This window comes from Plecotus auritus (genome assembly GCF_963455305.1).
Source record: "Plecotus auritus genome assembly, chromosome: 2".
Lineage (NCBI taxonomy): Eukaryota > Metazoa > Chordata > Mammalia > Chiroptera > Vespertilionidae > Plecotus > Plecotus auritus.
In genome coordinates, this window is record NC_137771.1 from 173,380,916 (window position 1) to 173,406,532 (window position 25,617).

The 25,617-nt window shown below is 41.1% G+C and overlaps 1 protein-coding gene across 6 annotated transcripts in view; it reads right to left on the bottom strand.

Moving 5' to 3' along the window:
* Positions 1-330: 330 nt before the first annotated feature.
* The window catches only part of PCYT1A (phosphate cytidylyltransferase 1A, choline), a 57,782-nt gene continuing 32,495 nt past the window's right edge, over positions 331-25,617 (bottom strand). For 4 of the 6 annotated variants that reach the window (XM_080652606.1, XM_080652607.1, XM_080652609.1 and 1 more), the window contains 7 exons: positions 13,154-13,253; positions 6,687-6,803; positions 5,974-6,125; positions 3,908-3,986; positions 3,328-3,470; positions 1,765-1,953; positions 331-881 (listed from right to left, as the gene is read on the bottom strand). In XM_080652606.1, coding sequence (XP_080508732.1) covers positions 675-881; positions 1,765-1,953; positions 3,328-3,470; positions 3,908-3,986; positions 5,974-6,125; positions 6,687-6,803; positions 13,154-13,253 — 987 coding nt within the window. In that variant the 3' untranslated portion in view covers positions 331-674. Of the gene's footprint in view, positions 882-1,764; positions 1,954-3,327; positions 3,471-3,907; positions 3,987-5,973; positions 6,126-6,686; positions 6,804-13,153; positions 13,254-15,128; positions 15,157-23,372; positions 23,458-25,617 lie in introns of those variants that run through there. The other 2 variants (XM_080652610.1, XM_080652611.1) reach the window with 2 other exon arrangements.

Genomic DNA, 25,617 nt, shown 5'->3' on the forward strand with positions numbered 1-25,617 from the left:
GTGGGTCCAACAAGAAACTCCTCAGGGAGTAAGTTTGACTTAGACCTCCTTCTCCCACAGCCACATTGACACTTGTGCCAGCAGTACCGGTAGGGATCTGTAACTATTACCCAGCTTTTAGCATTTTTTCAAGGAAACAAAAATTATATCTCCCCCCGCCCCCCCCCCCCCAAAATCACCCATCAGCATGGCTCATTGCTTGAACAATTTGACAAGCCAGTTTGCCTCAGAACAGAAGGCAAACACTTATAGTGTTATCAGGAAGAAAAGGTCTCTGGGTATTATACCACTTCTTTCTGCCCACTCCTCAGGAGCAAAAAAAAAAAAAAAAAAAATTAGTTCTATTTACTATATTTTAAAAACTAATTTTTAAAAATTAATAAAAAGGACAATTTCCCTGTCAAGATCATATGAACATAAACAGTAAAGAAAAGTCCATGGGGAGGGTATATGGATGCAGAACAGGCTTCTAGGGTGTAGTCAGCCTCCTTCTTGGGTGGGTGATGTCTCTTAGAGAATGAGCTGTCTGGACCCCCATCTGAGGTCCTCTTGCCCAATTGTCTTTCCTTTGTAGCTGTCCTTAGGTTTATTGTTGGGATCACAATTTGGAATTCAACAGAGAGCTTCTGAAAGGGATGGGACAAAGGAGGGGAGAGGAAAGGAGGGTTGAAAAATTAGTCTTCTTCATCTTCACTGATATCATAGGCTGCAGCCTTGTGCCTGGAGAGGTTTGTTGGGGAGGAAGAAGGGGAAGTCTTGCCGGAGAAGGGCCATCGGAAAGAGGGGGAGGGGGAGCGCTCTCGAGTGGGGCTGCTGCTGGGACTCTGCTTTGGGCTGATGGCCTGCAGCATCCGGCCTTTCCCCTCTTTCAGCATATGTTTCTGGGGAGACCAAAAGGAAGAGTTAGAAGAAACCCATGGATCCTACTAAGTCACCACTGGCATGTCTGAGACTTCAAATGATCACGAGTGCCCTCTGCACTGTCAAAGTCACTGGAGTAAGCCAGAGAAGGGGCAGAGCTATATTTCTAAGTAATTTTCTGTCTAAAGTGGTCTATGTTATACAACTTATCTAAAGATTGTATCTAGTCACCTAATCCTGACTTCTATGTCAAAGGAATTCTTAAAAGCCTACTTGGTTTGTAGTCCAGGCTCCAGGCACAAACAAAGGAATTAACACAGACAAAAGGTATCTTCCTGGAGTATTAGAGTTCTCTGAAAAGGAAATTCCATATTTTCCCTGAATAATCTATTTTGGTATCCAAACACTCTCACAGCCAAATCCTTCCTGACTTCTAATATAGGGCTCACTTGCTGAATAGCTACACATACGCCCTTTATTTGGCTTGAAGAAACCTTGCTATTCCTCAAGGACAGAATCACCACCTGACCCAGAGATTCTGAGGCAGCTGTTTATTAGTGGAGGCAGCTTTCTTTTTATTGTTCTTTGTTCTTTCCTTTCCTTCTATCTAAAACTATAGTGTAGAAGTGGGCAAGGCTACTTACTTATCTTGTCACCAGATTTGGATGTTGATAGACAGCTGGTGAAATTATTTAGGAGAATATGTAAACTCTTTCTGTAAAGATTTGAAAGAACTTTTGGGGGATAGTTAAAAAATAGTTCTGCCCAATAAGAGGAACAGATTAGATAACTTCTGAATGTGGATGTCCCTTTCTGCTCAGGGATTCTACAATTCTTTCCACAGCATGAGAATTCTCTACATATTCATAAATTCCCTAAATTATCCAGCTGGAGAAAACATACCAGTGCTCCTTCCGGACCAAACATTTCCAGGAAATTTCCAATGAATTCTCGAGATTTCTCCTCCCATTTCTGAATGAGGTCAATGCTTTTTTCCTCTACCTTCTGAACAAATTCTTTTGACTTTTCTTCCACATCTTTCACTTTCTTCTTTACTTTGTCAACCCGTTCCTGCAAATGGTATTTCTTCTCCTAGGTAAAGAAAGAACTGTTTTAAGAAATAATACCCACTCTGACCTTTCATACCAAAGGGAGGAAAGAAACATGGTTCATTACTCTATTGACATCCTTTTCAGTCTTTAGAATTTCACTTTGCTTAATCTACTCCACACTTCTTTAGCATAACAGGTAAGATATGCTCTGGATGGTCAATCTTATACAAAAGTGTGATAATTCTAACATCATAGAAACCCAAACTAAACTAAATATATAGGGTAGGCCCAGTAACATGTATGCAACCAAATGAAGTAACATTTTTAAAGATAAAACGTAGACTTAGAACAGAAACATGTCCAACATAACCCAAACCACATTCTAGACGGAGATGTAAAGGGAACACGATCACTGTGGAATATTGCCAAGAATAAGCCACTATAATAGGTTGAAAGTTGAAGTAGTAGATCTTTACTTAATTCATTTTGTATTGGATTTTTCTCCTCTATCACTGGCTTATTCTATGATTTTAAAAGAGTTGTTTTTAGTTTTTAAAGGTCTGCTTGCTCATTCACAAAATAAAGATGATACTCTTTGGTCCTACCAACTTCCCTAAGGAAGGGAAATGGGGAGGGGGAGTCTTTAGTCAAATGGAAAATATTCTCACAATTTCCCAATCATAGAGGGGTAAGGAAATATGTTTAAATTTTTGAACACCTGAAAAAAGAGAAAAGGTTCTGTAGTAGGCGGTTAACAACAGCTAGGGTTTATCTGCATAGGTAAATCATATTCAGACGAAACCATTTCACCTAGTCATAATTCACAGGATGAGGAACAGGTAAGGAAGCGTGGTAAGCTACTAATGTAAAAGATATAGTTAGCAGCTTTCTTTTTAAATAAACTTTATAGAGGTATAATTTACATACACAAAATGTATAGCAGTTTGTTGCTAACGGATAATATTAAGCTAAGGTAAACTTTGCTTCCATAAATCAAATTTTAAAACTTAGATCTATATGTCCTGAGAAATGGCATGCAAAATGTGTGTCACTACCCACACAGAGAGAGGATCCATAGCTTTTACCAGATTTTCAAAAGAACATCAAATAAATAAAAAAGCTAAGAACCATATTAATGTATTTGACATACATGTTAGACTTTAAAGTTGAAAATTCTCATTTATTGAATTGGCTGTGTGTCTTTATATCAATGTATTGATACTAGACCATAAAGGCAGAAAACGCCTCTGTTTTATCTTTGTAAAGAGCTCAGCATAGTGTTATCTGCAAGAAGCCGATGGGCTTTTGGAGGAAATAACCATAGCAGACTGAAAAGCAAGTTCAGCTCAGATGAAGTGGGAGGCAAGGTGTGTCTTATAGGGCCAGGGAACTCTGGGATGAGGTTGGAACTCACGTTGATAAAGCTGACATTGAGCTCCTTTGCCGTGTAGCCCCTCTGTAGGTTCCGTCTGGCATACACATCATAGTCCCGGACAATTCGGGTGATGATGTCTGATGTAGAGATACCTTCTGTCCTCTGTGTTGGAGCAAACATGCCTAACCCCAAAACACATACAAACACTGTGACATTCTGGTTAGCTCAGGCAGCAGGACTAGATAGAAACTAGGAGCAACATTCCTTTCCTTTCCTATTACTAAGGGAAGTCTGGAGATACTGACATACAGAAGGAGGAATAAATCAAAGGAAAGGGGTTAAGGAAAGGAAGGGCTATATGGCCCTAATATTAAAAAAAAGATGGGACTGGAGAAATTCCTGAAATTAAAAGATATCAATAGTAGATGTTTAGTCTGAGAACTGATGGATCTCAGTGCTATGCTCACCTTATCCTCTTATCCAAAGTGTGACCTGAAAGTGGATGCTGAATTTCTCAGTGTATAAACTTTTCTCTGTAAGTAGTCGTGTGGCTGAATCTCTGTCACTGCCCCTGAGACTGTACACATCACAGTGAGAATATGCACATCAACTTACTCACCTGCTTCCTTAATGTGCTTATAAACATCATCACTTCCTGCGGAAGAATAAGGGATGTCATCATGGGCCACAAAATCAATCTGAAAATAAGGAAACATCTTTTAAAACCCAGGATACCTGCCATGCAGAAAGAACCGGTATACATTCTCAGGCCCAGAAAAAGGACAAAAGGGAGAGGCCAGGTCTCAAATAGACATTTTCTCTTGTTATTTTATTTTATTTTTAGACAGAGAGTAAGGGAAAGAGAGAGAGAAAAAAAAAACATCAATCAGCTGCACACCTCCTACTGGGGATTGAGCCTGCAACCCGGGCATGTGCCCTGACTGGGAACTGAACTGGCAATCTCTTGGTGCATGGGCCAAAGCTCAACTACTGAGCCACACTGGCCAGGGCTGGACATTTTCTCTTTATCTCTCATTGTTTTGCTCACTAATTCCATGATTCATTCATAAGCCACTCAACCTAATTATTTATGGATCATAAATATGAAGTTAGCAAGTTTCTCTTGTTAGCTATTTCTCCTGGAGTACTAGAGGTGCTACCTTCACACTGTATACCAGTCACCATGCTTGGAAAATTGGGCTGGGTGTGCTAGTGTATGGCAGCGAGGAAAGAAGAAAGGAAATCTCATTCTCCTGGGTCTATAAGAATTCATCAAATAAGGTTTCTGGAAGTCTGAGAAAGAGGTTATTGTTAACTGGTTTCTCTCTCAGACCAGGAGAGGAGTGGGAATATAAAAATAGCAACCAAGAACCCTTTTATTAGAATAGAGACATCTATACTCCTGAGAAATGCAAAATCCAAAGCCATAAAAGATCTTTAGGTCTTAGGATCTACCATTTTACTAGTGTCAATACCTCTTGCAACAGTGAAGAGACCACTGGCACTGGATCAATAATCTTTCTGGAAAATATGCTAAACCTCACTTACTTACTCCTTCCTGAATAGGCCACAGAGCCTTTGCTAATATAATTGCTAATACCACCACCAACTCCCAGAAGCCACTGTCGTGTGAAGTGTGCTCATCAGGACTGTGTCAGGTATTCTCAGCTAACATCTCAATTACCCACAAATACACTGCTAACAAGAAGAAAAGCAAAACGGAAGCTCCTCTAACCTCTTCTGCCTAGGCCTTCTTGGCTGTGTTACTGAGAATAGTCTTACCTTTGGCACCACGAAGTGTTGATGTAGAAAAGTTAGAGAACTGTAAAAGGTGTATCCTAATCCTAAATAGTTATAACAAACATCCCTTAGCTTCAGGCCTACCCTTCAAAAGTATTGCTTTTGAAGCACTTTGGCTGCCTCTGTTCCTTTCTGCTTCATTGAACAATTCACCTTCAACATTCCATACACCCCTGTAGAAAACTGACCATATGCTGCGGGTTTCTCAGGCTTGTGGGCCTCCAACCTGACCTGATAAATCCCTCTTATCTTTTGTAACTACCTTTTACAGGTAACTTGTTGCTTTAATGTGGGATAATTAAAAGGCAGTAAGGGGCTTTATAATACTAACTTGCTGAGCAAAAGTGAGAAACCTCCCTGGTTTCTGATTGCACACAACTTCTAGCCCAAAATCAAAGCCCTGAAACTAAATTTCAGTCAACACAAGAGCAGTCTGTGTTTATCTGTCTTATTTCCTGGAATGTGAGGGAAGCATAGCTGGGGCTATGTCTATTCTAAAGAGACTGGTATGCTATAAGGATGGACAACTATAGTGTATGGTGGTGGGCGGGGATCAATTTCTACAGTGTGACCTGCTACAGTGTGATCTGGACCAGATTATTTAGCCTTCCTGGCCTTGTTCTCATATAATAATTACCCAACAGGATTGTTATGAGGAGCAAATGAAATATAATGTATGTAAAAGTGCTTATAAACCATCCAACCCCATATAAATGTCAGGGATGACTATTATTAGTAGTGATATCATTGTCATCTCCTCCCTGTGGAATTTACATAGAAGGTAGAAATAAAATAAGGCTAGTGGAAAACTAGTCCAAGTACCAGCAGCCCCAAGAGTTGAAGAAATCCCAGAACAGGAAAGGGGGCATGTGCCCAGTTTCTTACCCGGTGCTCTGCCAGGAACTCCGGTGTCAGGGTCCAGGGGGCGTTCCTCACCACCTCATCCACGTAGCGGCAGTGCTGCACTGCATCGTAACGCTCATTTTCGTTCATCACTGTGAAGCCTTTGAAGTTGTGCGTTAGCTCATCACTGCAAACTGAGTTCACCACATCATAGAGTTGTAAGTCAAAGTCCCCTTCACTTTACCACTGCTCAGTCACCAACCCCTCCCAATCCCTGGAGCTGTAACCATTTCCCCACCTGGAGACAAATCTTCTGGAGGGTAGGTCAGTCTGGGTGACAATGCTTTTCCTAATCCAAGATACACCTTCAGGTGCAACGCTCACTAAATAGTATGTTCACACTTTGTAGAAGAGAGGCTCCAACAGGGCTAAAATCTTTGGCTTTGAAATAAACCTGCCATGCATTTCTGCATCAGTTACGTTTTATAAGACTGTACTGGGCATATGAATTTGTTAAGTAAATTTTGTAATTCAGTTTATTTATCAGTGAGATAAATAAACACTGGACATCTCAGGTCACTGAGCTTGGAACTTCTCTCTCCAGGTTCATATACGTCATGTTTTAGAGAGGCTGTACTATATCCTTCATTTAAAAACCAAAACAAAAACCAATATATTCAGGTTATAAAGATAGAAGAAAAAGGCTACTATAATTTTTTTCTGGGCAGTACCTAGAGTCTTAGATGTTTTCTTACCTCCCACAATGAGGTATGTATTAGGGAAAAGGTTCTTTGCTTGCATCAGAGCTCGGGCATGACCAGAATGAAATAAGTCAAATATTCCATCTGCATAAACTCTCACAGGTCGCTCACCTAAATCCAAAAGAAAATTTATCACAAAAATACACTGATTCAATATCTCATATTCGACAAATGGAAATGGCACTGTGTGACTATTCCATCCCAGCATACCCCTCTCTTAAGGTGTGAGGAATAACATCACAGACGTCGTTGGCAACAAAGACCTTTTGACGTCATGTCCGTGAACTCTGTTAGTGTGGTTATACCAACTGCTTAGGCAGTTGGATTTCATTATTATCATGCCTTATTTTTAGATGTGAAAAGGAAGGGTTATACAATAGGTAAGTCCAAAACTTCAAAATCCTCACCTTCAGTTCAGGTTTAAACTTCAGTTACACATGACCAAAATAATAGTATAATCTGGCTGCTTGCTCTCTCATTTTCAAGCTGCCTTGAACACTAATGACTAATGCTTTGCTTTGAAAATAAGCCTCCCTACTATTACCCAGAGAGTAAGGAGTGATCCAGAAAGTGAGATTAAGAAAGATGGAAGGTAAGTACCAGGTATCAATTTATTGCTCCTCACTCCCAGATTCACCCTCAATACCTGCTCTGGGATAACAGATGGAATTCCTTCCAGCAAGGAATTCCTCTCCTTGACAGTGAGCATGATGTTACACTTTCTCAGTAGAGGGTGATACACCAAGTATTTGAAAATCAAATATATAAATATTCTTCTCTCCATTAGGGAGAATCATAAAGAACTGATTGTCGCCCTAACTGGTTTGGCTCAATGGATAGAGCGTCGGCCTGTGGACTGAAGGGTCCCAGGTTCGATTCCGGTCAAGGGCATGTACCTTGGTTGCGGGCACATCCCCAGTAGGGGGTGTGCAGGAGGCAGCTGATTGATGTTTCTCTCTCATCGATGTTTCTAACTCTCTGTCACTCTCCTTTCCTCTCTGAAAAATCAATAAAATATATTTTAAAAAAGAAAAAAAAAAAAGAACTGATTGTCAATTTTGTGTGTGTGGTAGTGGACTATGAAAAAAAAACAAACCACAAGACTAATTCCAAATCCAAATAAACACAGAGAGTAAAATTGACATAATGGTTCATCATGCTTCAAATGATAACTCTAACGAGTCCCAGTAACACATTCCTACTATGTGAATAGAGGAAAAGCTGTTTCACTGTACCAGCAGAATATAACAGTAGGAGTATCTCTATCACTGTTTGGTCCAGCTATTCCAATTCTAGGAATTTATCTCACAGATATATTTGTAAAAATGTATATCATTCATTGCAGCATTGTTTATAATAGCAAAAAGTTTAGAAAAAAACTAAGTTTCACCCCAGCTGGTTTGGCTCAATGGATAAAGCTTTGTTTGGCCTGTGGACTGAAGGGTCCCAGGTTCAATTTCGGCCAAGGGCACATGCCTGGGTTGTGGGCTCATCCCCCAGTAGGGGGTGTGTAGGAGGCAGCCGATCAGTGATTCTCTCTCATCATTGATGTTTCTATCTCTCTCTCCCTTCCTCTCTGACATCAATACAAATATATTTAAAAACAAAACAAAAAACTATCATTAAAAAAAAAAGAAACAACCTAAGTTTCAATGAAAGACTGAATATACCACGACACATTAAAAGGGTGGGAGGATTTATAGATTATTTGTTTATATAGCCACAAAAATTGGTAAAACTGGTTGTCCATATAAGGGATACTGGGTTGCTGTGAGACAGTGGTGAAAGGAAGACATTTCATTCTATATTAACTTTTTGTACTTTATGAGTGTTAAGCATGGCAATGTATTGATTTTATAATATAGGAAACAAAAATTTTAAATAAAACAAATACACCAATACAATGAAAAACTGAGAAATAATATGATGAACTAAAAAGTCAGAAAGGTTATAGTTCAAGCTTGCCAACCAGCCTCTTTCCTCTCCACTCTTAACCTCTTTAAGCCTGTTTCCTCATCTATTAAAAAAAAAAAAAAAAAAAAAAAGGCAAAACAAAACAAAATCTGAGTAGTATAATCTCACATCCACATCCTAGAAATCATGACCATGAAGTAACTAACATACTTCCATCTTTCCTAAACAAGTCCAGAGTGGCTATGATCTCACTTTATTTGATCCTTAAAGACAAAGGATAGAATATAAAAATTAAGAATATTTTGTTGTTTTTCTGCCATTAGCATACATCAAGGGCAAAGTGAGATTTCCTGACAGTGGAAATACCATAGAATGCTGTTGATGCAATGGCTATTTGCCAGTTGCTAATCATGCCATATTAGGCCACGTCACCACTGAATCCTTTTGTCAGACCAATGCCAGATGTGCTTCTTGCCCTCTTCAGTGTTTCCCCAACATCCCAACTTCTCAATTCCCTATGACTTGACCCAAAGTCTTTGGTGAAACCAGGCTGGTATATTAACCAAATAGCCAGAAGGGGCCACTGTTGAACTAGAAAATCTGAGGACAACACAAGTTAGCCATTCTTTCACCAAGTGGCTATTGGCCAAGATAACCAGACCCTCCCTCTGATTTATATCTGTTGTCTCAGCATATTATTAAGCGTGAACCCTTTAATTCTCAAAATGGTCCTGATTTGGATGACAAATTACAATCCTTGCACTACTACTAGATGACAAACTATATGTTCTCCTTCAGGCCAAATAGACCTGTGCTTCAATTTATTGTTTCTTTTGATATATTTTCTCAAATAACTATCACCAAATCTATTTTGTCCCCAACAGATTTCCATTGTCCTCCAGACTCTGCTTTTTCTTCCTTTATCCCAGAGAACATAACACTGATTTTTCTTTTCTTTTTCTTTTTTTTTTTCAGAAGAGATGATCTTATTTCTCAAGCCATATTTGTTTTTTCTCTGGGTAGTGAGTTTTCTCCTAGATTACACACACTACCCTCTTGTACTCCCTTAACCTCCCAAGTGAAAACCTGGGGGCAGAGAGAGGAATGCCCCCTTGTACTAATTATTTGCTTAAAATTCACCAACTATGGCATGTTGTATGCAGATTCATTACTGGCTCATCCGTTGGCCAGCACTGGCATGAATTCAGTCAGTTACTCGGCTACTTAAACATAAAACAGAACAGACAGAAGGGGATATAGGAGAAACACCGGAGACAGAATTAGGCTAGCAAACTTTATAGGCTAGTTTGTGACTATCTGTACCACCTAAAATACAATCAGTTCGCCAATGGTCTTCTATTGTTAATAACTAATGTCTATGAAGAGTCACACCACTTTAGGGTGAAAAGAACACAAAGATGGAAAAACTTAGGTTTTAGCTTAAATTTTATCACTAATTATTTGTTTTACTATAGCGGAGCTTTTCCTTCTAAGTTTCTATGGACCTTAATTTCTTGTTGTAGATAGTATAATAAAGAGACTATAAAGTATATTACCTCAAAAAGTGAACTACTTATAAAATTATATTATTCTAAATTTTAAAAAATTAGACTTATTAGTTAGTACCTATTAACTATAGGCTTCCAAACGTGTGAAAAGCACATCTACACACACATACATGTTATGTATCTCAAGTGGGTAACATAACTAACGTGGTCAGATCTGAGTGAGGTACTGCATTCTGAAAGTGTGTCATTAGAGTGCATGAAAAGTCCTCGCCTTCAATAGCCTCTACTATCACATCTGAATGTGACCTTTGAACTGTTCGGTGGCATTTTGAAATTTGACCTGCCAGCATTACACCTTGTTACATATAGCCTATTTTTCCGTGTTGTCATTTTACCTGCTCCATTAGCCTTTATTCCTCAAACATAGGGAACCAACCCAAAACATCACATCATGAATCAGAAGGGCTGTGATCAACATGTATAAACACTTTTGCAAAAGGAAAGCATTCTTTGAAATTTTGAGGACCCAAAACTATACTCCATAGAGCCAAGATATAGTCAAGGGGTATTGGGATCCCTGGCCTGACACTCATTTCTATAGCATTCATTTCTATTCACATTTCACTATTCCTCAGTTACAACAGGGAGCAAATATACTAACACAATTAAGAAGTAACCACAGCCCAGTCGGCGTGGCTCAGTGGTTAAGCATCAACCTGTGAACCAGGAGGTCACAGTTTGATTCCTGGCCAGGGCACATTCCCAGATTGTGGGCTTGATCCCCAGTGTGGAGCATGCAGGAGGTAGCCAATCTCTTGCATCACTGATGTTTCTAACTCTCTCTCCCTCTTCCTTCCTCTCTGAAATCAGTAAATATATATATATATATAAAAAGAAGTAACCACAAATATCTTATATAATAAAAACCTAATACGCAAATTGTTCGACTGGAAGTTTGACCGCTCACTATGGCATGCACTGACCACCAGGGGGTGGCATGGAACATGGCGGGCATCGGCTACACGGTGCTGGCAGCAGGCACCATTGGAGGTACTGCCAGCCCCCATGGGCCCCGACGAGAGTGGGATCACAGCGGGATGGTGGAGCAGGTGAGCGAGTGGCACTAGGCCAAGGAGGGTGCAAGTGGGGGTCCGATCACCCCACAGATGGCGACCAGTGGTGGCGGCTGGGGGAGGTGTGGGGGGAGGGCAGGGCTGTCGCCCAGCTCCCAGGTGCTGAGGGAGCTGGGTGGGGGGCCCAGCCCCAATCAATCGACCCATAGACGGTCACCTTTGCCGGCAGGCCCTGATCGGATTGGGGCCAGGCACCGGGCTGGGATGGGGACCTGGGGGGGGGGGGAGGGCGGGGTTGGCAGCGACCAACCTCCTGTGGAAACCGGGCAGGTGGCTGTGACCTCTCACCTCACTGGCTACCTGGGGGCATGGGTGACAAGGACCAAGGTGTGGTGAGGGTGTCCACGGAGCTTGCTCTCACTCCCCCTGCTACCCTCCCCAGGGATGCCAGGGCTCATGCACCAAGAAGCCCCTGTACTCAGGTGCTGGGCGCCCACGAGGAGCCCGCCCCGCACCCGCATGGCCTCTTCTGGTGAGCCAGGCCACAGCCAATGGGACCAAAGGGGCCAGTCGGATTCCCCATGGGTTCGCGCAGGAGCCAGTCTGCAAGGGGAGAGAGCGAGCTGCCGGCCTGCTTCCTTGTGGCGCCACTGAGTGGCCCAGAGGCCCATGCTGCACCCCAGCCCACGGTGTCCGGCCGCACTCACCACACCTCCGCGTGGGGACTCGGGCCTTGTGACTCAGGCGGAGGAGGGGCGCGGGGGCCCAGAGGGCCCCAGTGCTGCCCAGGGCCCAGAATTCAGCTGGGACCTGCCCTTCCACACCAGATGCTCGCACTTCAATCGCCGGCCAGGCCTAGGGACTGCACCTGTGCACGAATTTCATGCACTGAGCCTCTAGTCTTCCATAAAGATTTGTGGCTATAACTGCTTCTTACTCCCTAGTGCTTGCCTGAGTTTGAGTCAAGACCTATGCTTACAGAGTAGACAAAATACTTACTATAGTAATTGAAAAAAATAAAGAAGGATTGAATAAAAGGAGAATTGAAGAATTTATAAAGAAGTAAGGACAGCTGCCTATAAGACTGTATTCACAACATATGCTCATGGAAGTTTCTATTTATGATGATCCCTAAAACCAACTGAGTATCTAGAATATATATATTATGTAAACTAAGCATACAAATAAAGAGTATGGGATTTGAAAATAATAAAGTGAGTCTTTAAAACACTGAAAAATTACAATATCAAGAAAGATAAGCCCTAGCTGGTGTGGCTCAGTGGATAGAGCGTCAGCCTGCGGACTGAAGGGTCCCAGGTTCGATTCCGGTCAAGGGCACATGCCTGGGTTGCGGGTTTTATCCCCAATGGGGGATGTGCAGGAGGCAGCCAATCAATGATTCTCTCTCATCACTGATGTTTCCATCTCTCTTTCCTCTCCCTTCCTTTCTGAAATCAATAAAGATATATTTAAAAAAAAAGAAAGATAAAATTAAGTGATGAGTATCTTTGAACTTGAGATATTTTTGTCTTCTATCATCAACAGCATAATACCTAAGTACTTACTGAAAGAAAGGAAGATTTGGGGAACAATTTGAAGGTTGTTAAAAATATGATAGCCTGACATATTATTTGGACCTTTGTAAAAATCGATAAGGTTAAAATCCAGCTCTGCTATATCTCACAATTATGACAACAGCCCAAGAAGCAAATATGTACTACTATATCTCAAAGCTGTGATAACATCCTGGGAAACAAGTGCCTAATACATAATTTTAAAAAATGAAATTTTATGGAGTACAGTTATCCTCCCAAAAGAATAGCAAGGGCGCTAGAAGGAACTCATCTCTCTTGTCCCAACTAGTCTTTATAGGTTAACTGAGGGAAGAATATAGAAAGTGGGCATATATTTGATAAATACAATTGAATGCTAAAAATAACAACAAAGTAATAGAGCATTTACTTACAAGGAGTTCCTCTGCTGGCTTCTTCCATAGTTACCCTGACATAGGGCTTATTAAAGTCTACTTCAATTTCATCAGAAAAAGGAGCTGGCTGCCGTAAGCCCTTAAGAAGAGGAAAGTAAAAGGGGAAAAAAACAGTTAAATTCAATGGTACAAACTGAAATACTCAAAAAATGGCAGCTTTAAAGAACAATCAGTTATTTAATATATTGTGACTAAAATTCCTCCTAAAACTTCAATAACACAAAAAAGAAAAGAAAAAGGCATTCCAAAATGACAAGTGAAAGTTGCAACCTTTCTCTTTTTTTAAAATTTCTTTATTGATTAAGGTATTATATATGTGTCCTTATCCTCCACATTGCCCCCCAACCCCCCACTCATGTCCTCACCTCCCTGTTGTCTGTGTCCATTGGTTAGGCTTATATGCATGCATACAAGTCCTTTGGTTGATCTCTCCCCCTTACCCACACCCTCCCTTACTTTCCCTCCGAGGTTTGACGGTCTGATTGATGCTTCTCTGTCTCTGGATCTGTTTTTGTTCATCAGTTTATGTTGTTCACTATATTTCATAAATGAGTGAGATCATGTGATATATTTATCTTTCTCTGACTGGCTTATTTCACTTAGCATAATACTCATCTAATGGACAAATCACGGTGTCAACGATAAATAAATGTTTTGCTAATGATTTCAGGGTAAAGACTGAACAAGATGGCTGGGAACAGTCCCAACTAACCGGGCCCAGAATGATGGCTCCTCTGCTGCATGGCAGAACAGCCAACCCTGATCTTTGTGACAAAATTGCCAAGGTTCATAAGTCCATTTTCAAATCACTTCAACTAGTAGATTGGGAAGGCAAACAGCTCCTGTGTACTTTATTAAGCACAATTATCATTGTGTAATGCTTTGCACTGTAAATATGTTCTAATGCTCATAACAGCACTGTGAAACAAGTAGTATAATAGTTGGTATCCTCAAGAAAATGAGGTTCAGAGAAGTTATATGAATTGTAGGCAATTACAGTAAAACCTAGATATAATGGACTAATTCAGGTGAGGAGGTGGCCAAAAGTCTCTTATGTAAGTAGGTTTTCTGAATGCATATATTAAAAAATCAACAAATTAGTTAATTTACCTGTTTTTATTTATGTAGACACATTTGTGTAACTAAAATTAAATATGTATGAAAAGTTTAATTTCACAGGAAAAGTGTTCTATATGTATTAAAATCATTTTAAATTTATATTGAATAGTTTTAGTAAATTCACCAGTCACCAGAGGTAAACAAATGCACATGGCTGGAATGTGGCTTAGTGCACATCGGAACATCAACCCACTGGTGTTAAAACTGCTCGAGAAAGAGCATATGTTGGAGCAGAGACAGAGTCTTCAATAAATGGTGTTGGGAAAATTGGACAGGTACATGCAAAAAAAAAAAAAAGAAACTAGCCCACCAACTTACACTATATACAAGAATAAACTCAAAATGGATAAAAGACTTAATGTAAGACGTGAAACCATAAAAGTCCTAGAAGGAACCATAGGCACCCAAATCTCAGACATCTCTGTAGCAATATGTTTACTGACACAGCTCCTAGAACAATGGAAACCAAGGAGAAAATAAACAAATGGAACTATATTAAAATAAAAAGCTTCTGCACTGCAAAAGAAACCATCAACAAATTAACAAGAGAGCCCACTACATGGGAAGACATATTTGCCAATGATACATCTGATAACGGGTTAATCACCAAAATTATAGGGAGACCCAATGATCCCACTTTTAGAAATATATCCTAAGAAACCTGAAACACTCATCAGAAAGAATATATGCATCCCTATGTTCATAGCAGCACAATTTACAATAGCTAAGATTTCGAAACAGCTTAAGTGCCCATCAGCAGATGAGTGGATAAAAAGACTTTGGTACATTTATACAATGGAATACTATGCGGCAATAAAAAAGAAAGAACTTTTACCATTTGCAGCAGCATGGATGGATCTGAGCAAAATAAGCCAGTCAGAGAAAGGTAAGTATCACATGATCTCACTCATCTGTGGAATCTAATGAACCAAACAAACTGATGAGCAAAAATAGACCCAGAGCCCAGTCAGCAGGGCTCAGTGGTTGAGCTTTGACCTATGAAGTGGCTCAGTGGTTGAACGTTGACCTATGAACCAGGAGCTCAGGGTTCGATTCCCGGTCAGGGCACATGCCCAGGTTACGGGCTCAATCCGAGGTGTGGGGTGTGCAGCAGGCAGCTGATCGATGGTTCTCTCTAATCATCTCTCCCTTCCCTCTCCCTTCCTCTCTGAAGTCAATAAAAATATATTAAAAAAAAAAAACAGACCCAGAGACATAGAAGCATGAACAGACTGTTGAAACTCAGAGGGAAGGCAGGGAAGGGTGGGTAGGAAGAGATCAACCAATGAACTTGTATACCTATATGTATAACCCGTGAACACAGACAATGGGATGGTTAGGGCCTGGGGGTGGGGGGAGATAGGAGCAGGATGGAAGAGGTTAATGGGGGGAAAAGGAGGACCTTTTGTAATACTTTCAACAATAAAGATTTTTATTTTTTTTCCAGATACTAAAACTTGATTTTATTTTTTATTTATTTTTTTAAATAAATATTGTTCAGATTATTACAGTTGTTCCTCTTTGTTCCCCCCATAGCTCCCCTCCACCCGGTTCCCACCCCCACCCTCTGCCCTTATCCCCCCTCTCCACTGTCCTCATCCATAGGTGTACGATTTTTGTCAATTCTCTTCCCGTACCCCCCACACCCTTTTCCCCCCAAGGATTGTCAGTCCACTCCCTTTCTATGTCCCTGGTTCTATTATATTCACCAGTTTATTCTGTTCATCAGATTTTTTATTCACTCGATTTTTAGATTCACTTGTTGATAGACATGTATTTGTTGTTCATAATTTTTATCTCTACCTTTTTCTTTTTTTCCCTCTTCTTAAAGAATACCTTTCAGCATTTCATATAATACTGGTTTGGTGGTGATGAACTCCATTAGCTTTTTCTTATTTGTGAAGCTCTTTATCTGCCCTGCAATTCTGAATGACAACTTTGCTGGGTAGAGTAATCTTTTTTTTTTTTAAAAATACATTTTATTGCTTTTCTACGGAGATGAAGAGACAGGGATAGAGAGTCAGAAACATCGATGAGAGAGAAACGTCGATCAGCTGCCTCCCGCACACCCCTGCCTGGGGATGTGCCTGCAACCAAGGCACACGTCCCTGACCAGAATCGAACCCGGGACCCTTCAGTCCGCATGCCAACGCTCTATTCACTGAGCCAAACCGGTCAGGGCATAGAGTAATCTTGGTTGTAGGTTCTTACTATTCATCACTTTGAATATTTTTTGCCACTCCCATCTGACCTGTATAGTTTCTGTTGAGAAATCAGCTGACAATTGTATGGGTGCTCCCTTGTAGGTAACTTACTGCTTTTCTCTTGCTGCTTTTAAGGTTCTCTCTTTGTCTTTTGCTCTTGGCATTTTAATTATGATGTGCCTTGGTGTGGGCCTCTTTGGATTCCTTTTGTTTGGGGTTCTGTGCGCTTCCTGGACTTGTAAGTCTATTTCTTTCACCAGGTGGGGGAAGTTTTCAGTCATTATTTCTTCAAATAGGTTTTCAGTATCTTGCACTCTGTCTTCTTCTGGCACCCCCATAATTCTGATGTTGGTATGCTTGAAGTTGTCCCAGAGGCTCCTTACACTATCTTCATATTTTTGGATTCTTTTTTCTTTTTGCGTTTTCGGTTGAGTGTTTTTTGCTTCTTTGTATTTCAAATCTTTGACTTAATTCTTGCGATCCTCTAGTCCCGTGGTCGGCAAACTGCGGCTTGCGAACCACATGCGGCTCTTTGGCCCCTTGAGTGTGGCTCTTCCACAAAATACCATGGCCTAGGTGCATCTATTTTGAAGAAGTGGCGTTAGAAGAAGTTCAAGTTTAAAAAATTTGGCTCTCAAAAGACATTTTAATCGTTGTACTGTTGATATTTGGCTCTGTTGACTAATGAGTTTGCTGACCACTGCTCTAATCTGCTGTTGGATCTCTGTATATTATTTTTTATTTCAGTCAGTGTATGCTTAATTTCTAGTTGGTCCTTTTTCATATCCTCGAGGGCCTCACTAAATTTATCAGCCTTTTCTAGAAAATTCTTGAAAAACCTTATAACCGTGGTTTTAAACTCTATATCCAGTCGTTTGCTTTCCTCCATTTCTTTCATTTGTGACCTGTTTCTTTGTCTCTGCATTTTGGCTGCTTCCCTGAGTGGATAGAGTGGCTTTGTGTGCTAGGTGTCCTGTATGGCCCAGTGGCTCAGCCTCCCCAGTGACCTGAGGTGGACACTCTTGGTGCACCCCTTTGTGGGCTGTGTGCACAGTCTTGTTGTAGTTAAGCCTTGATTGTTGTTGGTATCACTGGGAGGAATTGACCTCCAGGCCAATCAGCTGTGAGGATCAGCTGTGTCTACGCTGGGAGAACTTCTGTGCTGGAGACACCCTTATGAGACAAGACTTGCTTCAGTGGGGCTTTGGTACTCACTGAGTCTGCCCCCTGAGTGTGTCCCTTATGGATCTGAGGAGTTGTAATCTGGATGGTCCCACTCTGACCCCTGGGTACACTGGCTCTTGGATCTCCAAGGAGGTGCTCATTTAGCCTCTGCCTGAGGCCACCCAGTAGGAGCTACAGAGAGATCTGCAGATTCCTCTTCTTTGTTTTGGTTTTAGAGGTGCCCAGATGAGGCCCAGCTATGAGGCAATGCAAGCTGCTGTGGGGCCTTGGGCCTTCTTTTGGATGTTCTGGGTCTCACTGACTCAGCTGCAGTTTGTTAGATAAGTTTAGAATTCAAAGGACCAGGCCATTCATATGCAAAAGCCTCTGTGCTCAGCTTGGATGGGGCAGAGTCTCAGGGCAGAGCAAACCGCAATGCCTTCCCGTCAGCCCTGCCCTAAGAGGCCCCTGGGTCTCAGTGTTTCTCAGTAATCGCTGCAAGCACCTCTGAGAGAAAGCTGCCCTCGAGTTTCGCCCGCTGCCAGACAGTCCAGTTTCTCCCCAAATAAGTCTGGATCCCCAGAGTCTCGCCCGGAACTGGAGTTCAGAGCTGTCAGGAGCTTGTGTCTCCCTGTGGATTGAAAAAGCCAGCCACGTACTCAGTTGCCAGCCCTATCAGCGCACGCGCGCCTCTGTACCTCTGCCTTCAGCAGCTCCTGTGAGTCTCAGTGTGCTTTTCTCTTTCCTTCTTTCCACTCAGCCAGCCTTCCTGTGGTTCTGGATTATGTCCGTTTTGTCTTTTAGTTGTAGTTTTGAAATTGTTGTGCGAGGCAGCAGTTCAGGTGTTTACCTATGCCGCCATCTTGGTTTCTCAACAATAAAGATTTTAAAAAAACACACCCAAATTGCTGCAGAAAGTCACACCACAAAACAACAGAACCAACTTCCACACATGATGCAGTGTGATCACATGCTAATCATTCCTGGAACTTTGTAAGCAAATCTAGGTTAGAAGCAACTTTCCTTTTTGTTGTTGTTAATCCTCACCCTAGGATATTTTTTCTCCCATTGATTTTTAGAGTGGAAGGGAGGGAGAGAGGAAAGAGACATGGATGTGAGACATGATTGTTTGCCTCTCGCACTCTTCCCCCTTCCCCCTCCCACTTCCCCACCCTAGCCAGAACAAACCTGCAACCCAGGTACTTGGGAATCAAACCGGAGACCCTTCAGTGCATGGGCTGCCACTCTAACACTGAGCCACACTGGCCAGGGAAAAGCATTTTAAAATTAGTAGAGTGTTAATTTTAACATATGACATGTGGACTGGAAATTTTGTTCGTTAAATCTGAAGTCCATTAAATCGAGGTCCACAAAATCAGGAGTTTACTATACTCAGAGGCAAACTGAAATAAGAAGGCAAGTATGCTCTTTCCTCTATAAAGGAAAGCCTTACTCAAGAGTTTTTGTTAACTTTATTCCTATCTTATTCTATTTGATGCTACTGTGAATGCAACTGTTTTCTTAATTTTATTTTTGGATTATACCTTGCTAGTATATAGAAATGAAATTAATTTATGTGTGTCTGTGTGTGTTATTTCAGTTGATTCTTGTATATTAATCTTATGTCCTATGACTTTGCTAAAGTCAATGATTAATTCTAGCAATTTGTGTGTTTGGTAGATTCCTTAGAATTTTCTACATATGAGATGATGTCGTCTGTGAATAAAGACAGCTTTACTTATTCCTTTCCAATCTGGATGCGTTTAATTTCCTTTTATTATCCCTTCTTGCACTAGTAGAAACATTTAGTAGAGTGTTGAACAGAAGTGGGAAGGACTAATATCCTTGCCTTTTTCCCAGTCTGAGGCAATCTTTCTCCATTAAGTATTATGTTACCTATAAGTTTTTTGTAGATGTCCTTTATCAGGTTGAGAAATTTCCCTTCTTTTTGTAGTTTGTTGAGAGCTTTTATAATAAACAGGTGTTGGATTTTGTTACATGCTTTCTGCAATATTGAACCATAATATTTTGGTTTGTCTTATTTTATTAATTATGGTACATTAAATTAATTGATTTTAATATGTTAAACCAATCTTGCATACCTGAGTGAAATCCCTCTTGGTCATGTTATGTAAATCATTTTATATGTTCCTAAATTCAATCTGTTACTATGTTAAGGACTTTTATGTCTAAGTTTGTGAGGATTCTGAACTATAATTTTTTTTTTTTGTGCTGTTTTTACCTGGCTTTGATATCTGGTCTCATAAAATAGGTTAGTACATGTTCTCTTCTCTATTTCCTGAAAGTGTTTGTATAGGATTGGTATTTTTTCTTCCTTAAATATTTGATAACATTCACCAGTGAAGCCATCTGATCCTGGACTTGTCTTTGCAGGAAGACTCTAAAAGACTAATTCAAACTTATGAAGATAAAAAACAGGCAAAGCTAATCTATGGTTAACAGAAGCCAGAGGAATGAATGAATAAATAAATAAAGTAAAAAAGAAAGAAAGAAAAAATAGAAGCCAGAGAACAAAGAGGAAATTTGGGGAAAAAGGATACTAACTAGCAGAGGGTGTGAGAAAGTCTCTGGGAGTACTGCTTATTACATATGTAAACATTTACTAGTACTGAGCTGTACTCTTAAGGTTTGTGTACTATTTTACACATAAGTTAGACCTCAAGAAACAGATGATATTTGGCCATAAAAAGGAATGCAGAACTGATACATGCTGCAACATGGAAAACATTATGCTAAGTGAAAGAAGCCAGCCATAATAGACCATTTATTATATGATTCCATTTATATGTAATGTCCAGAATAGGAAAATTTATAGACAGAAAGTAGATTAGTGTTTATGTTGGGCTGGGAGGGTTGGGAAGAAACGGGGAGTGACTGCTAATGGATACAGGGTTTCTTTCTGGGGTGATGAAAATATTTGAAAATGGATGAGATGATGTTGCACACCTCTGAATATTCTAAAAACACTGAATTGCACACTTAAAATGAGTACAGACAGTCCTTGGGTTACGTTGGACTCGACGTACGTTGTTTTATGGTTAAGTCACCATCTCCCATTTATTTATTTAAAAAAAAATTTCCGTCATTTCAACGTATGTACATATGTGCTTTATGTTTTTTATTATTTATTTACCAAAAATAAAGGTCAGGAATTGTTATCTTTCTTTTAATTTTTTTTTTTACTGTTTCACTTCATTACTGCTGTGTATGTGCTCCATGTGAGTGACGTAGGTGCTTATGTAGGTGGGTTCCAACTTATGGCAAAAATCGCGTTACGTCATGCGTAGGAACGGATCTCTGACATAACCCAAGGACCTACTGTATTAAATTATTTTGTTTTTTTTTTTTAAATATATTTTATTGATATTTTACAGAGAGGAAGGGAGAGGGACAGAGAGCTAGAAACATCGATGAGAGAGAAACACCGATCAGCTGCCTCCTGCACACCTCCCACTGGGGATGTGCCCGCAACCAAGGTACATGCCCTTGACCGGAATCGAACCCGGGACCCCTCAGTCCACAGGCCGACGCTCTATCCACTGAGCCAAACCGGTTTTGGCACCTACTGTATTAAATTATAACAATATATGAATTATATATCAACTAGAGGCCGAGTGCACAATGCACCGGTGGGGTTCCTCGGCCTGGCCTGTGACCTCTCACAATCCAGGACCCCTCAGGGGATGTCAAAGAGCCAGTTTCAGCCCGATCCCTGCAAGCCAGGCCAAAGGACCCCACCGGTGCACCTCTAGTATGCATATAAGATATTTGGTTAATCTCTTCCCGTCCTCCGCCCTCCCCCCTCCCTTCTGAGATTCACCAGTCTGTTCCATGTTTCCATGCCTGTGGTTTCTGCTCTGCATTGAGCGTTGGTCCCCTGGTGGTCAGTGCACGTCATAGCTACTGGATGGTCGGCCGGTCAGACAGTCGGCCAGTTGCTTAGGCTTTTATATATATATAAAGTTGTTTATATATTTTTATATGTAAAATGTAAATATATATGAAACAAATAGAAAAAATTACTCCTATTAACTATAGTACATGTGTTGGTGGTGGAAATTACACCAAGTATTAGACCTCAGTTCAGCAACCTCAGTACTTCAGTTCTGCCTTAAAAAAAAAAAAAATTCAGAGCCAAGACTCAAACTATAAGAGAAAGTCTCTAGAAGCTAAGGTTTATAAAAGCAGGACTACGTATTTCTACCTGTATTATAAAACATACCTTCTTCATTTTAACCTCAAGAGCAGCGGTCGTCAACTGGTAGTCCGCGGACCACTGTTGGTCCATGAGGTCCAAAAGGTTGGCAACCACTGCTCAAGCGAATCCCAGAGGGAGGGAAAAAGAGAGAATCCTACAGAATAATATTGCTTTCAAGTCTTTTGACTATCTGACTGTGAAGTATACAAGGAAAAGAATAGGTATAGAACTTAGATCTAAATCCCAGCTCTATCGCTTAATAGCTATGAAATCACAGCAAGCTTCTCAGGCTTTCATTTAATCTTCTTTAAAATAGGACATAATAACTCCTCAAGGTTATTATGAGGTTTAAATAAAATAGCATATGAATAGGCACTCGACAAATTTAGTTCATCGTCAACAATGTGAGTTCACTTTCTCCTCCATTCTGAAATCACCAACAAAATTAAATTCTATTTATCTAAGAAGTTAGTGTCTAAATGCTACATAAAGTTTCCAAATCTATGTAAATTATAACTAATACCATTGTAATAAAATTATAACTAACTAGAGGCCCAGTGCATGACATTCGTGCACTGGTGGGCAGGGGATGGTGGCGTTCTCTCAGCCCGGCCTGTGTCCTCTCGCAGTCCGGGACCCCTTGGGGGATGTTCGCGTGCCGGCAGTCGGACATCCCACCAAGGGGTCCTTAGCGCTGCTGCAGAGGCGGGAGAGGCTCCCACCACCGCCACTGCGCTCACCAGCTTTGAGCCCTGCTTCTGGCTGAGCGGCGCTCCCCCTGTGGGAGTGCACTGACCAGGGGACAGCTCCTGCTTTGAGCGTTTACCCCCTGGTGGTCAGTGCGCATCATAGTGACCAGTTGTTCCCCCATTCGATCGATTTGCATATTAGGGTTTTATTATAGAGGATAATTATCATCATCCTAAATGATCTTCTGATGCAATACTGTTTCCATAGAGACTTTTTCCTGATTTTGTTCACATACATTAACTCATTATTCCTCAAAATTCCAATGAAAAAGAAGATATTCTGGTATCCTTAATAGTAGGGAAATGTAGATCACTCAAATAATGTAAGATTAGAATTTAATATTGCCTTTCCAATACTCTTTCTACTTTTAAGGATTCTTTTTCTTTACATTTAAATATTTTTTTATTTTTCAATTACAGTTGATATACAGTATTCTATTAGTTTCGGGTGTATGATCCAGTGATTAGACATTTATATAACTTACAAAGTGATCACTTCAATAAAACTAGTACCCATTTGATGCCATTACAATATTATTGACTATATTCCTTATGTTATACTTTACATGCCCATGACTATTCCGTTTAACTACCAATTTGTGCTTCTTAATCCCTTCCCATTTGTCAACCATCAAAATATTCCCTAGATATGAGTCTCTACCTAGAAAAGCTATCATTTTGGTTTTTTAGATTCTACATACAAGTGAAATCATATGGCATTTGTCTTTTTCTGTCTGACTTACTTCACTCATCACAGTATCCTCTAGGTCCATCCATGTTGTTTCAAGTGGCAAGATTTCATTCTCTTTATGGCTGAGTAATATTCCATTGTATATATGAAGCACTTCTTCTTTATCCATTCACCTATTTATGGATACAAATTGCTTTCAAGCCTGGCCAGCATTGCTCAATGGTTGAGCGGTGACCTATGAACCAAGAGGTCACAGTTCGATTCCCAGTCAGGGCACATGCCTGGGTTGTGGGCTTAATCCCTAGTGTGGGGCAGCCAATCAATGATTCTCATCATTGATGTTTCTATCTCTCTCTCCCTTTCCATTCCTCTCCGAAATCAATAATAAAAATAAAATAAAAAAACAAATTGCTTCCATATCTTGGCTATTATAAATAATGCTGCAATGAACATATGAATGCATATGTCTTTTCAATGTAATGTTTTGGGTTTCTTTGGATAAATACCCAGAAGTGAAATGGCTGGGTCCTTCTTTGTCTCTTGTTATATAGCCTTTGTTTTGAAGTCTATTTTATATGGTATAAGTATTGCTACCCCATCTTTTGTTTTTCCCCCTTCCTTTCCATTTTCCTAAAATACTGGTTTCCATCCCTTTACTTTCAGTCTGTGTGTCTTTCGATCTGAAGTGAGTCTTTTGTGGACAGCATATGTAAGGGTCTTGTTTCCTTATCCATTCACCCACCCTATCTCATTTAATTGGAGTCTTTAATCCATGTGCATTTAAAGTAATTGTTAGATCCAAGATGGTGGCAGAGTAGGTGGAATTTATAGTACACTCCCCTCCTCCCAGGTCCAGACTGGAATTACAACTAAATTATAGAACAATCAACCTAAATAACCAACTGAAGACTAGCTGAATAGAAATCTTACAACCAATGATTTACAGAAGCCACATCAAGACTGGAATGAAGGGCAGAGACATGAAACATATATCTCAGCTGCAAAGGTTGAGACCCTTAAAGAACATGGGGTCTCAACTCTACGCAGGGCTCCCTCCAGCCCAAAGCACCAGAGCTAGAAGAGGAGCCCATAACATCTGGCTGTGAAAATAAGCAAGGATTCTGTATGCCAGGGAAAGACAGGAGTCTTCTAGAAACCCAGGTGCCCCAAAGGGCAAGCACACAAAATCTCATTCACTTACAGCCACTCACTCTGGGCTCCTGCAGAGAGAGGGCAGATCAGAGCAGACTGAAGTCATACGAGGACAGACTGGGTTGTGTGGCTCTGGGAAGAAAGCTGGAGGGACAACTGCCTTGGTCCCTGCATTGGGTCCCTTTCCCACACCACCCACAACCACCACCTTTCCTGGATCAAGCATTCCCCTCCATACAGGATCAGCCTAGAGAGGAATGCACTAACTCCATCCTCCCAACTCCCTGTCACCTTGCCCTGCCAAGCTCTGGCCCTGCAGAATCAGATGGCTGTGGCCAGCTTGGGCCCTTGGTGCAGACTCTCTTAGAAGTCTCCTGAGGAGGGAGAGACTGAGTTCTGTGACACTATGGTGGGGCCCATGTTTCCCTCCCATGCCCAACCCATACTACCATTCCTGTGCAGAACCCTCCCTTCACACAGCCAAATCTTGGTCCATTTGGGTCTGATGAACTCTGCTGGCCTCACCCTGAGGACTCCCTAAGACCCCACATCACCACAAAGGTCTGTGGGCACCCAGTAAGTGGCAGCTAGGCTTCATGTACCCTAAGACTTTTGCTGAGTGGCCTCAATCTTAGTACTGGTGCCAATTTTGAATCTGTATAAACCTGGTAAACACCATTTGCACCTACCTGTGACTCACTGAGAACCAACTTCATTCAACTCACAAACAACCAAAGACTACTTCAGTGACTTAGCTTCACAGGAAGCCACAAGTGGAAGCAGATCTCGTGGTGCCTTGGACCTTTTTCTGACGTGACTTGGTACACAGCTGGGCTGTCCCACTCACACCCAGGCCCAGCAGAGGCAACCACAAACTGTGGATCACTTTGTAGCTCCAAACAGATAACCCAGGGCTGGCCACAGGCAGCACCTGACATTGACCTGTATCAGAGTCCTTCCCAAGAGACCCTAGGACCAACACATCTGGTGACAGGACTCACCACATCATAGCACAACCCAATTAGTTCCACAAGCAGTACACCCAAAGGAAGATATTGGCAGGCACCAGAACCTGCTGGGTAGAATTCCAATTCATGGGGTCGGCCCACACACAGCAGCTCATACACTGTGATCAGGGTCAATCC